The 12,545-nt window shown below is 30.3% G+C and overlaps 2 protein-coding genes across 2 annotated transcripts in view; both read right to left on the reverse strand.

Moving 5' to 3' along the window:
• LOC139482734 (receptor-type tyrosine-protein phosphatase epsilon-like) overlaps positions 1 to 12,545 on the reverse strand; it is a 109,491-nt gene that overhangs the window by 53,899 nt on the left and 43,047 nt on the right. The gene's annotated exons all lie outside the window — the stretch shown is intronic.
• The window catches only part of LOC139520676 (cell death abnormality protein 1-like), a 57,757-nt gene that overhangs the window by 23,899 nt on the left and 21,313 nt on the right, over positions 1 to 12,545 (reverse strand). The window contains exon 4 of the mRNA XM_071313537.1: positions 9,527 to 9,667. Coding sequence (XP_071169638.1) covers positions 9,527 to 9,667 — 141 coding nt within the window. The remainder of the gene's footprint in view (positions 1 to 9,526; positions 9,668 to 12,545) is intronic.

A 12,545-nucleotide genomic window follows, 5' to 3' on the forward strand; every position in this document is an offset into this window, starting at 1 on the left:
ACGTCTGTCTTTTTGTATTTAATGACAATAACCAAGTTTTAGACCAGTTATATATGAAGAATAACTCATTTGGAATATGTCCATGTGTTAATTATGGTTATAAAAGGTACCTTTTGCTGTAACTTCTTTGTATATAAGTATTGCTTTTTTTGTATCTTTTGATTGTCTATCTTTCCAAATAAAAAGTGTTCAGTTCCTTTATTTGTTATTTTAACTTTTACTTACATTTTAATCACTCCATTGCTCCAGACTACGAGAGGGATCTAATCGTGTATTAAAATAGTTAGTTTGAGCCCTTTCGAAGTGTAGTGAACTTGTATCTCTGTATTTGATTATCTCCTTATTTTCATATTGTCTGTGTATCAAAATGTAATGATGACAAACAATAGAAAAATACAAATAAAAGCCTCCTTTTGGAGAAATAGGACAATTTTTTTGATTTTTTAACAGAAATCTAACATCAAAGGATGCATACTTTTTTTATAAGCGCTGGCCTCAATAAAAATCTATTTCCTATGGTTTTAGATCACAAATATACAAATGACGGTTAACATTATTGAATACAACTTACCTGTTCAATATCTACCGATGTGTAAAAACAGGAAACTTTAAAATGATAACTATATATACACACTAGCAGGTAGTTGTTGCTTACAAATTAACTTTTGATATATGTATGCAATATTTCTATTTAACTCTCATGAATTAAGAACAAAAGGAATTATCTTTATCTTTATATGAATACAAACCTTTCAAAAACATATATGGATATGCCCTTATGTCTCAATAAATGATGATGAATTACACGGTGAAGAACAACGTACCTTATTATAGAAATGTCTCTAAACAATGCATACATGTATGCGGATGTAATTTTTTTTTTTAGTTTTTCCATGTAATTTTAACTCAAAATGGACAAAATATCATAATTGAAACTATTGAAGCATAGATTTGTATTCAACATTTCAAAATAGGTAAGTGTGCTAAACTAAAATTAAATTGCCTTCGTTAAACATTCAGTTCTGAATGTTTTGCGAATTTCACTAACTATATTCAACCTGTTTCGACATTATAAAGCATTTAAAGATATAACGTCATCATTGTTAGAAAGATGTTACATAAATATAACAATACATAATATTTCTAAAACAACATTTAAGTTAATAAATGAATCTATGAATTTTTAGGATATATTTTAGAACTTTAATGAATAGAAATGGTGATTTCTTTTTTTTTTTTCGACAATTGACTCTATTTATTAAAATACAGAATTTCGAATAACAAATTGAATATATGTAATAATGTATATCATGATGAAATATCAATGGGTGCAAAACCTGCATATTGATTAATTGGTTGTAAGTATTTATCGCCACCTTCACATCTTGTTTCTCATATCTTGTGGGTAATGACTTTATTGATGTTGGTAAGAACCACTGACGTTGGATGGGAAAACTTAGAATCCTAGTCATTTAAGATAGAAGTTCAACGGTTTTTAAACTCCCAATCTTAGTATCTAGAGACTAGAGATCACTTAATGAATTTGAAAAATGTGTATAATCGAATATCTGAACGAATATCAAGCTGTTCAAGAGAATACTGGAAGTTTCAATTTTTAAACTTAAAGCATTGATTTTTCAGAAATCGAAAAGCAAACTAATTAAAACAAAACAGAAAAACTAATGAAATAAAAATTGTGCAACTTTATGTATGATTCTTTGTTTCAAAAAGGAAGAATGGCCAACGAAGATACAAGTATCTTGTTTTAAGGAAGGATAAATTCTACTTTGTAAAGAATCACTCTGATTCAAATAAAAAATTATCTGAAACAAACATTATCAAGATTCTTAGTTTCTTCATTGACAACATATTTGATACGTTTGGAGGACAGGTTTTTCAATAGACTGTCGGCATTCCAAAGGGAACCAATGGTGCCCCTCAATCTTCTTGCAGACTTGTTTTCTTTATTTTTATGAGGCTGATTTCTTACAGGAACTTTTGAGGCAGAAAGATAAGAAGTAAGCAATTTCATTTAATTTTACTTTCCACATCTACGAAAGCATCTATCCCATTGAACTAGAGGATACAACAGATACAAATAATATATAAAAAAGAAGATGTGGTTCGATGTCCAATGAGACAACTGTTAATAAGTCTGCCTAATAATTGTTGTTATTAATGAATGAAAGTTACATGTGTTTTATTGAGAATGAACAATGAATATTACAAACATTAACATTAATTATATGGTTTAGGTCAGGCAGACCGAACAGAGAGAATTCTCTCTTTTTGTATTGTATTGTATATTTGATATGTTTTTCTGGATTTTTTTTCTACTTAGTTATATAATGTTCAACTACGTTAAGTGTATCACATATGAAATTAATAAGACTGTAAAGCCAAAACTGGATAATGGCTAATTATTGTATCAATTTAACTTCTCTTAATGTAAATGGCTTTGGAAACGATTTTAAACGCAAATCCATGTTTCTTTGGTTGACAAAATTTCAAAACGACATCATTTTCTTGCAAGAAACACACAGTATTGAATCATATGAAACTATATGGAAAAGGGAATGGGGTGGAGATATTTATTTTTCGCACGGGGAAACGAACTCTAAAGGTGTTGCTATTTTGTTTAACAGCTCAACAGATTATATATTATAGGAAAAAATTGCAGATGAAAACGGAAGGTATCTGATTCTAACTGTTGAAATTGATAACACAGATTTTGTTTTTGTAAATTATTATGCGCCGACCAAAAATTTTGAAAATGATCAAATTGAATATATTGGAAAATTAAAGATTTTATTAAATGAAAAGTTAGATCAAAATCTTGTTTTGGGTAAGACAAAATGGGTGGTTCAAAATATAACACACCTGTCAAATATACGAGTAAATTAGAAGAGTTTATAGAAGAATTTGAGTTATGTGATATTTGGAGGACAAAAAATGTTGATTCTAGATTATATACTTGGCGTCAAAGAACCCCGCTTATACAATGTCGCTTAGATTTTTGGTTGATATCAATTTTTTTGTCAAGCAGTGTTACCAAAACATCCATTGTCCCGTCTATAAAATCTGATCACAGTCTTATCAAATTGACACTGTCAGGCGAAAACTTTAGTGAGAGAGGTCCCGGTTTCTGGAAATTCAACTCGGGTTTTTTGACAGACAAGGATTATGTAGATATAGTCAAAAATACTTTATCAGATTGTGATAAAAAATATCACAACTTGGAAAATAAAAATTTGAAATGGGATACCATGAAAAGTGAAATAAGAGGCGCAACCGTCAAATATTCCAAATATAAAAACATGAAATTGCGGGAAAGAGAGTCCAGTTTAAAAAAACGACAAGACGAAATTCATAAAAATCTCTCTCGTACATATTTAGATAAAGATATAAATACACTTTTGATTGAATTAGATATTGTTAAAGACGATTTAGAGCAAATAGTAAACAATCAAAAAAGGGGGGCTATTATACGATCATACGCCGAGCACTGCGAAGGCAATGAAAGAAATTCAAAATATTTCTTATCATTAGAAAAACGCAATTATAAAAATAAATATATTAACAAATTAGTTGTAAACGACATTGAAATTTTGTCACAAGAAAAAATTCTATACGAAGAGAGAAATTTCTACGAAAATCTGTACTCATCAAAAGAAGACCCTGATAAATATTCAGGTGATTCTAACTTTTTCGATTTAAATTTTATTCCTAAACTTACAGATCTGGAAAAGGATATATGCGATGCAGATATTTCAGAATCTGAGTGCGTTAAAGTTTTAAAAACATTTAAAAATAATAAAAGCCCTGGTACAGACGGGCTTACTGCTGAGTTTTACAAATTTTTCTGGATTGATATAAAAAAATATGTTTTAGAATGCTATGAATATTCCTTCGAGACCGGAACCCTCTCAATAGACCAAAGACGGGGTATACTGACTCTTATTCCAAAGAAAGATAAAGATAGAACACTCTTGTCGAACTGGCGTCCTCTTTCTCTCTTGAATTTTGATTACAAATTATTAGCCAAAGTTATTGCGGAAAGAATGAAATTATTTCTTCCGAAACTGATAGATCCGGACCAGACGGGATATGTGGCTGGTAGATACATTGGTGAAAATCTACGACTCATTGCTGATATTATATTGTTTACTGCTTTAAAGAATTATCCAGGGCTTATATTACAAGTCGATTTCGAAAAGGCTTTTGATACGCTAGAATGGAAATTTATTCAAAAAGCATTGGTTTGTTTTAATTTTGGTAGCAAGTTCCGGAAATGGGTCTCAACTTTATACTCAAATATATCTAGTCTTGTCGTAAATAATGGATTTAGTTCTAGTCCATTCAAAAGTGAGAGAGGTGTTCGACAAGGGTGTCCTTTGTCTCCCTTTTTATTTATTTTGGCCGTTGAACTGCTGGCAATAAGTATTCGTAAAAACAATCAGATATCTGGTATTAAGATTGGGGATACTGAAATAAAAATTTCACAGTTGGCTGATGATACCACTTGTTTTTGGAAGATGTATTTTCTGCGCAAATTTTAATAGATTCATTTAATGATTTTGAGAAGTGTTCAGGGTTAAAAGTCAATTTTTCTAAAACCGAAGCAACATGGATTGGAAGAAATAAATTTAACAAAGAAGGTTCCCTTCCTATTAAATGGACAGATGGTTTTAAAACTTTAGGTTTAAAATTTAACGCTTTTGAAGAAATGGTTTGTTCTAATTTAGATACATGCATAGACAAAATGGAATTAATAATTAAAATGTGGAGGATCAGAAACCTTTCCTTGATCGGTAAAATAGTAATACTTAAATCACTTGCAATATCGAAGCTTATTTATGTCATTTCATCTACACATGTACCAAGAGCTTATGTAATTAAAATACAACGTGACATTAATAGTTTTTTATGGAATGGTGGTACTCCGAAAGTTAAATCGGAAGTCATTCAAAAGTCTCCTAGCGAGGGGGGACTGAAAGCCCCAAATTTTGAAGTACAGCTGTTATCATTTCGTATTATGTGGGTAAAAAGATTTTTGTCAGAACATCACTCCAAATGGAAACATGTTTCCAAAGCATTTTTCTCCCTTTTTGATTTAGATGATTTATTTATGAGCAGATGTGAATTTGAGTTTTTAAATTTAAAAGCACCTTTTTTTTTATATAGAAGTGTTATCTGCCTGGAAACGTTTCAAGGGTATATTCATCCCGTTAAATACATTTCATGTTAGAAAAGAATTTATTTGGTTCAATCCGTTTATCAAAGTTGACAGAACGAGTATTTTTTTACAGATCTTGGTACATGAAAGGCATACAGTTCATCAATGATATTGTAGATGATAAAGGCGAATTTTTGTCTCATGATGCTATTAATAAAAAATATAACCTGAATGTTACTTTTGTAGACATTCTATCTATTAAACTTGCTATACCACGTGACTGGAAAGATTTGTTATTACAACAACACATGTCGCCTAACAGCAACTCATTTGGTTTCGTTTTTGAGCATGAGAATAAAAAAAATGCCTATCAGTAAATTATTCGCTAAAGATGTATATTCACTTTTTATCGATCGGGGAAGTGTTTCTCCTATTTCACAAAAAAGGTGGGAAGAAAGTTTTAATATAGAAATTAGTGACGAAAAGTGGACAAATATTTATTCACTAGCTTTTAAATGTACTATAGAAAGAAAACTGCAAGCTTTCCAATATAAATTGTTACACAGAATAGTCTCACATAATTATCTTCTTGAAAAATATAAACTTTCATTAACCAATGAATGTGCCAGTTGTAAAGAAATAGAAACTATATAGCATAAATTTTTTGAATGTACAGAAATAAAACGATTTTGGAAAGAATTTTCTAATTGGTGGTATTTAGTATTTGGAGTAAAAATATTTTTAAATAAAGACAGTGTAATTTTCGGTGTATTAAATTCTGATAACATAGTTTTAAATTATTGTATTCTACAGGCAAAGTATTACATCAACTGTGCTAAGAACACACAATTAGACAGACTGTTAATATCTGTGCAAGCGTTTCTTAAATTTTTGAAAAGAAGGCTGGAGATATTAGAATATTTATATCTTTCTAAAGACAAATACGAGTCATTTGTCGACAGATGGGGAGGATTTATGGAAGTTATTTAATTAAATTTATTTTTGATATGATCGTATATATTTAATGTATTCCAAAGTATCCTTAAGAGGTATCATATACTGAGTATTCACATCATTTACTTGTTTTTAATTTTTTTACTATGTCTTATTCGTTAAATATCAATAGTATAACAATGCCATAAAAATATCATGTTATTCACTTATGTATTGTAAAAATGTATGTATGCACTGTAGTTTGAACACCAAAAAGATCAATAAAAAAAAAAAAAAGTCTGCCTAATAACTTAACTTTTTTTTATGTTCAAAGTCATGAGGCGAAAACAAACTTTGCATTGGAAAAAGATCAAATTACGACGAAAAGACAAACAACAGTACACAAGACATAACATGAACAAAAATGCGGTGTACACTGAATAACCCGCGAAGCTTATTAATTTTAAGTGTGAACCACATTTTAGAGATTTCGAACAGAGTCGAATACATATTACAGTCATTCCTTATAATTTGATAAAAACAATCCTTTTTAAGCAGGAGTAAATCGTTGATGATGTCACGGACACCTGACACAACTATGTCTATGAGCTGAAAGACAAAACGCTGTCAGTCAATCCGAAGACGCATTACATCAAACATTAAGTTATATTAAAATAGTATCCAAAAAAAACCGTTCAATTATTATTGTATATTATCATGTCACAGGAATTAAATACAATAGTCTTGTTATATGAAAACATTGATAAAAAGGTAAGCAGTAATTTGTACAATGAAATCTCTATATTCTAGCGGAGAACACATTAATTGTAAAATATTTATTGCTTTGATGTTCCTGTCTTTCTGACAAACAATTATTTATTGAAACTTTGTAATGACCATTTGAACATTTTCATATGATTTTAACTATAAGAAAGTGAGAACTGAAAATCTGTAAATGCCAGCAATTTACATCGTAAGTAAATGTGCCGAGAAGTATTTGAAGAGTATGTAAACATTAGTACTCGCGGTTGATATTTTACTATATCAATTGCAGACAACTCTGGTAACTTCTCAGACTGTTTTCCTCCTTTGATATTCATGTTGTTTGAAACCTTTTCGTTATCAAAACCATTTATTTGCTTATTGACGGACGAATGCTGTATTTATATGTTCATAGTCATGTGTAGTTTGGCGTGTCATGAGATCTTGATATGTAGATATATTTCCCATTCGAACATCATCATAGTGTTGCTGCTCATGACTAAGAAAATAAAACAAATGTCTTATGAATATAAAATGTTCAAGGCAAACAGATTTGTATTTGTCGAAACACTTTTAAAACATGAAAGGAATACATTCATATGTTACATTCGTGAAAGAATGTTAGTAGTATAGGCTTCTTAGCGTGGTTTCAGTTGAAAACAGCCTCCTGGCTAAAAAATAGATACACGTAGGCCTTAACGGATTTTAAGTGAAATCCACGTTTTGACATTGCCAACCACTCACTCTTAGAAAAGAATGTACGTACATTAAAACGTAAATACGTAAATAAACATACACATAAACGAACATCAGATGACCAAAATAGCCAACACCATCGGTTGTAAAAGAAAAGCATACGATGAAAAGGGCGCACAGTACAAATTCAACTGAAAGACTCTAAATGTTCAAGGAATTACCTATATTTGTTAATAATGACGGTCACGAGACGGACACCGAAGTACCTTCAATTAGTTTACAGGCAGATACGGTACTTTCATGTGTTATACAAATGTAGCGCAGAAGGACAGGTTTTCGAATCTTAAGCCAACCCAGTGATTACGGTTGAAAAAATATATATATTGAGTCCTCTGAATTTCTATTTCACATCACTTAATGGAGGTAAAATTTTAAACTTATTTCTTTGAATTTGCTTTTCATTTCGTAATGTTTCATTAAAACAAATTAAAAAAATAATGACGCTTTACATTGTAGACCGCTTTGAACAGTTGTAAGACCATTAAGAACCTAAAAATAATAGCCAAATCAAATTTAAGATAAACTCTGCCTGTGAAGATAAAATCATTTTCTAAAAAATCAAATTCACTGAATATGTTCGAATACGTGCAGGCATTTTTGGTTGAACATACTTTTCATAGGAAGCTTTTTTCCTTCCTTTGAATGACATTTAATGTCGTTTGCCCGCCTAAAAATAGAATTTTATGATGAATAAATTGTCACATCTGCATAGTAGTATAATTTACATACCTGTTTGTTTTTTCTGTGATATTTTCTTTTCCTGCAAATATGATTATTTTATAGATATCACACAAGTGCATATATTGTTATCCATTATAACATAGCGAAGGTCACCATGTAGGCAAGTTAAATGTTTTAAGAAGTTAAAATAGTGCTAGTTGATTGCAACAGAAACATAAGAAAAGGCATACGTTGAAATTTTACTCAGTGTAAAAGTACCAAATCAAAATTATAAACGGTTTTGTATAAAATAAAAAGCGTTTATCAATCACTAGCCATTTTTTTACCATTTTGTTTTGATATGAAAACGTAAAATAATTTGATTTATTTTTTGTCTTTCCTATTTCATTGAATGTTTTACGACAGAGTGTAACATTTCATTTCTGATGTCACTGTGACTTTCCAAAGGCGAATAAAAAAATAAGAAAGAAATTAAAATTTAAAGTTAAGGAGCGGTTAAAACAAAAAATGTATGAAAGTTGTACTTAGCACGGCTTAGAATATTATAAGGTCATACATGTACGCATCCTTCTGTTCCCAAATAGGGGAAATTTTCGTAAATACTAAATTTACTAGATGTACAGATAAAAACCCCGAATCATTAATTTTAGTGTGAACAAAAAACATGCAAAATACTTGGCTAGTGATACAGTTGGTCATGAAGCGTCTAGCAGTTAAGATGTCAGATAAATGAGGTCAGAGACGCATTTTAGTTGATGACGGTAATATTACTTTACTTTATAGTTTTAGTTTGTTACCCCGATTTTGTTTTTTGTCCATGGATTAACGAGTTTTAAACAGCGGTATACTACTGTTGCCTTTATTTACAGTTCCGCTGACATTTAATTTTTTTAAATTATTCCCAAGGGTATGGCCAGCCCAGTAGTAAACACTTCTGTTTTGAAATGAATTGTCCTTGATATGGTCATAATTATAAATTAACCTTAGCTGAATTTAGCAAAACTCCAGATAATGTTGGTTCTGAAAACTCTTTAACTTCGTACTTTATTTGTCCTTTGTAACGTTTTTGATCCGAGCCTCACTGATGAGTATTTTGTAGACAAAACTCGCGTCTGGTTTAGGTGCAAAATTTTAATCCTGGTATCTATGATGAGTTTATTTGAGTATCTCAAACGTATTAATTTTTCGTAAAGCCAATGAAGTATGAATATTTCATACTTTTATTTTTCCGTAGTTTTCGTCTTTTCCATGCTAAATAGCATACAGCTGCTGTCATCATTATTCCTAGAAGAAAACCTCCAATGAAAAGACCAATCTGAATCGATTGTAAAGCTTTGTTTTCATCTGTTACTGCAGAAACTAAAAAAACAAAACACAAATAACGTAGTCTTATTGATACATCGAAGAAAAAATTCTGGCATTTCTAATATGTTACTCATATTTCAATTCACACTCTACGTGAACTATTGAGATGAATTTATATACTCCAGAACAGATATTTTTTCATTACGGATAAATATTTCTCTAATGTTGCGTCAATATATCCATTTCTGCACCCATTATATAAAATTATTTAATCGACGTGTGTTTCGTTTGATATTAGTTCTTCCATTGCCAAAATTCGATGCAGTGGTAGAATCTATACGAATCTATTCCTATTAAAAAAGGAAAGATTCATTTACTCATAAAATAGAGCATTGTAAACAGTGGCGACATTAGTTCGCCGATGTTCAAATATTCTAAATCAACAAGGAAGACATAAATCGAATGAACTTGAAAAGCAGCGAGACCGGGTGCGTCGTGGAATTAATGATATCTTGCAATGCATGCATTAAATTACCCGCCAAATGAATAAAAAAAAGTTTTAATTCAAATATAGGAAGGAAATTACCGAAAGTAAATTTCCAAAATGGCTACTTATGCGTTTCAGAATTACTGATATCCTGAAATATTACAATGGATAGTAGATTCATAGTTTAACTGAACAATGATCAGTACCGTCAATTTATATTTTTTTTATTGGAAATTCTATATTGTGCTCATCATATTATACTTGCTTTTAACTTATTTAAGTGGTGTAGTACACTTTTAGCATGATAAATGTATATATGAGTAGTACTTTATTCGAAGATAAGAGTTGATCATTCAATGATTAAAGTAGAAAATTTCCAAATTAAAGTTGATAATGCCAAAAATTTAATTCATAATTCAAAGGTCAAGGTTGAAATTTCAAATATAAAAGTCGATAACTTGAAAAATAAAATATTTTTTTACATTTAATCCACCGTTTTGTTAGTATTGATATATCATAGAAAACTATGGACTGGGCAATTCAAACCATACCAAAAACTAAGGTTGTTCTGAGATCTGGAAGTGTGACAAAAGTTACTCTTTTAAAAAAAATTAATAAAGCATCAAACAAAAATGGACTATCTACTTTTGTTTTACCCTAAGACATCACTAAATTCGGAAACTATCGGTCATATAAATTTTCTGACCCTGAAAATTGAACAAGAAAGATTTTTTTAGAATTGAAACGGTTTTCATCACAAAAGAACAAACAAATTAAAAACACCACAGACTGACACAAAAAAATGCAGCAGTCTTAAATGTCTTAAAAAAAGAATTTATTTGATTTGTTTTTAAAACAAAACTTGGGATGATCTCAGGTGTTCAAGAAGGGTAATACTATTCTGCTCCACATGTGGAATCCGTCATGTTGGTCATGTAAGTGCAAAGTAGGTAAGAAGTCTAATTCGGAAGGTCACATTAGTTAACGTATTTTGGTCTAAAACGGTTATTTGGATCTTAACAGGTTCTGATAAGTTTGAACAATTCAGTAAGTACCATTGCAATTAATTCAATAAGTACCATTGCAATCAATTCAGTAAGTACCATTGCAATCAATTCAGTAAGTACCATTGCAATCAATTCAGTAAATACCATTGCAATCGATTCAGTTCGTATCAGCAGAACAGGTAAATAGCAGATTCTAAACCGATCTTGATCCACTGCAAGCAGCGAACTGTCTGAACAGTACTGAATATATTGCTGTGGAAAAGCATAAACATTGATTAAAATACTGAAAAGACCTAATGATTTGTTGAGTTCAGTCTTTGAAGAGCTGCCAGTATATGTTATGGCTTCACTCATATTTTGAAGACCATATTTTATCATTAAGTTACCCAATGCCACGTCATTTAGTCAATTTGTCTCCAGTTGATAGTTTTCTGATTTGCAATAATTCTACGTATTATTATTATATTCAATCTTTTAAATCCCAAAAGCTTATTCGTGTATCCTTTACTGCAGAGGAAGGCAATACATATAATGACTTCATGTCTGAATTTAAGTAAATGGTGTTGATAGTTACCTTTTTTTCAACTCTAATGTGCTATCATTAAATTCATTAATTTTATGTTTATTTTAGAATGTAAATAAACTTATCCTAGATACCAGGACTTGAATTTTGTTTTGTGCCAGGCGCGTTGTGGCGTCTACAAAAGACTTATCAGTGACGCTCGAATAAAAAGTTAAAAAAGCAAAACTAGAGTACGAAGTTGAAGAGCGTTAAGTGATTTCATTGTTTAAATCTAAAACTTCGTGTTATTTTTGTGGTTGATTTCAATCATCAATTAATGGTAAAGATAAAAAAAAAAGCAGACTCAACTTCCAATATATCTTTTGACTTCTAGGTGAAGAGATATCACTGTTGTGCAGATGATGTAACAGATATATACAGAAAAACATGTTGCTCTTTAACGACCTTATAGTTATCAAAGGTACCAGGATTATGATGTAGTACACCAGACGCGCGTAACGTCTAAATAAGACTCATCGGTGACGCTCATATCAAAATATTTAAAAGCCAAACAAGTACAAAGTTGAAGAGCATTGAGGATAAAAAAATTCAAATATAGGAAGGAAATTACCGAAAGTAAATTTCCAAAATGGCTACTTATGCGTTTCAGAATTACTGATATCCTGAAATATTACAATGGATAGTAGATTCATAGTTTAACTGAACAATGATCAGTACCGTCAATTTATATTTTTTTTATTGGAAATTCTATATTGTGCTCATCATATTATACTTGCTTTTAACTTATTTAAGTGGTGTAGTACACTTTTAGCATGATAAATGTATATATGAGTAGTATTTTATTCGAAGATAAGAGTTGATCATTCAATGATTAAAGTAGAAAATTTCCAAATTAAAGTTGATAATGCCAAAAAT

Source organism: Mytilus edulis, chromosome 1, assembly GCF_963676685.1.
Source record: "Mytilus edulis chromosome 1, xbMytEdul2.2, whole genome shotgun sequence".
In the NCBI taxonomy this organism is placed as follows: Eukaryota; Metazoa; Mollusca; class Bivalvia; order Mytilida; family Mytilidae; genus Mytilus; species Mytilus edulis.